Source organism: Sinocyclocheilus rhinocerous, unplaced genomic scaffold (assembly GCF_001515625.1).
Source record: "Sinocyclocheilus rhinocerous isolate Xijiao unplaced genomic scaffold, SAMN03320098_v1.1 C36761282, whole genome shotgun sequence".
Taxonomy (NCBI): Eukaryota; Metazoa; Chordata; class Actinopteri; order Cypriniformes; family Cyprinidae; genus Sinocyclocheilus; species Sinocyclocheilus rhinocerous.
Genome location: NW_015785675.1, coordinates 1 through 1,705, shown reverse-complemented (window position 1 = coordinate 1,705; position 1,705 = coordinate 1). Strand labels below are relative to the sequence as shown.

Sequence of the window (1,705 nt, the reverse complement as noted above, 5' to 3'; positions counted from 1 at the left end):
AACCTTCGGGTTCATGTCTTGCCCTATTTGCAAGGTAAATAAGCTGGTCTGGACTCACTTTGAGTTAAAAGTCAGGCTGAGTGGGTAATCAGAATAAAATCTAAATCACACTATTGCTTAGTGAGATTATCTAATCGCCAAGATTGCATTTTAATTAGACATATGTACTGCGTCAAAGTGAAGGACAGCACTGTGTTCATTTACACGTGAGCAGCTCATGATCCGGTGTTTTCAGAGTCTCAGGGCAGCTCGCTTCACAGTAAATAAACAAATTAATTCGGGAACGCAACATGCACCAACCAACCTCCCAAACTGAGAATGGCAACAAAAGAGAAGCTACAAGTGCTTTTGAAAGTCAAGTAATTAAGGCATACATATTGGTATTGTATTTTCACAGTTGTACAGTAATTGAAAAGAATTATTTTTCTTAAATACTTGAATTTTTACTTGATGAAATAATAGTGGAACAATAGTCATTGTTCTTAGTTTGTTTCATCTTACAATGTAATATTGTACTCCTAATAAAATAATAATAGAAATGATAATAATTAATATTTTAGAATGAAACATTTTTTTTGGCTAAATTGTACAGCTCTGCAACAACGACAACAAAAAACAGCAAGCGTGAAAAAAAAATCACATTTTAAATTGCCATAAAAAAAAAATAGCAAAAATCACAATTCATTCTTCCCCCTGGTTAATGGAATAATTCATCTAGAAAGTGAATGTTCTGTCATTTATTCACCATTATGTTCTAAACCTGTATGACTGATTTTCTTCCATGAAAGGAGAAGGTTTTGAAGAACGTTCAAGTGACTAAACAATGACAGAATTTTAATTTTTGCTGAAGAATTCTGATGTACCTTTGCATGTAATGTTATTTCTCTGATTGTAAACATTTCATCCATGCATAGATTTGTTTTTGGTTTTTATGTTCTTAGAATTGTTTATTTATTTATTTTGACCTTTCATAATCACAAAGATATTCCAGTAGAATGTCAGTCGTCTCTTACATACGTCAGACTTCTCCAATCATTTTTACCTCTCTGTTCTTTATGAACCAAAGCCAGTCTGAACTCTTCCTTCATTCCTCTAACAAGATGCTGCTCATGATATCTAACAGTTGATGTGCCTGAAATTTGATGCGTGTCTTTCCTGTTTCCGCGTTTCTTTTTAGAACAAAATAAACCACTCTGTCCTAAAAGATCTGCTGGAGCCCATCAAAGAGCTGTATGAGGACGTGAGGAGAAAGGCTTTAATGAGACTGGAGTATGAAGGACTACACAAGAGTGAAGCCATCACAATGTCTGGAGCTCGATTCTACAACAACCCCGCTGGATTTGCCATGAACAGATATGCTTACTACGTCTGCTTCAAGTGCAAAAAGGTTCGATCTTCACGAGTCTTGTTTGTTTTCTGTGGTGTTCACAAACCTTCAGTGGAGCACAGAAGCAGTGGTTTGAAACAATCGTCCTTGTATATTATGGCCGAGGAAGCTTTCAGAAAGAGAACAGTTGGGTTTGAGTGAACTGTCCCTTTAAGGATGTCTCTGTTTACTGTGAATAGAATGGAAAAACATGGTTGGCAAAAATGATTAAACGCAGTTCACTCCTGTAGAGCAAGAGCTATTTGCTATTTGCCAGCATGAAATGAGATTTAGACTGCCATAATGAAGCCATTTCTCCAGCTGTTGTGCTAACAGTGT

General features: G+C 36.0%; 1 protein-coding gene across 1 annotated transcript; it reads left to right on the top strand.

Annotated features, from left to right (window-relative positions):
- Positions 1-6: 6 nt before the first annotated feature.
- LOC107736528 (E3 ubiquitin-protein ligase MYCBP2-like) lies at positions 7-1,387 on the top strand (the record flags this gene model as incomplete). Its single annotated transcript, XM_016547919.1, has 2 exons — positions 7-34; positions 1,178-1,387. Coding segments are annotated over exons 1-2 (231 nt in total), but the record flags the coding sequence as incomplete, so codon positions are not given.
- Between the last annotated feature and the right edge of the window lie 318 nt (positions 1,388-1,705).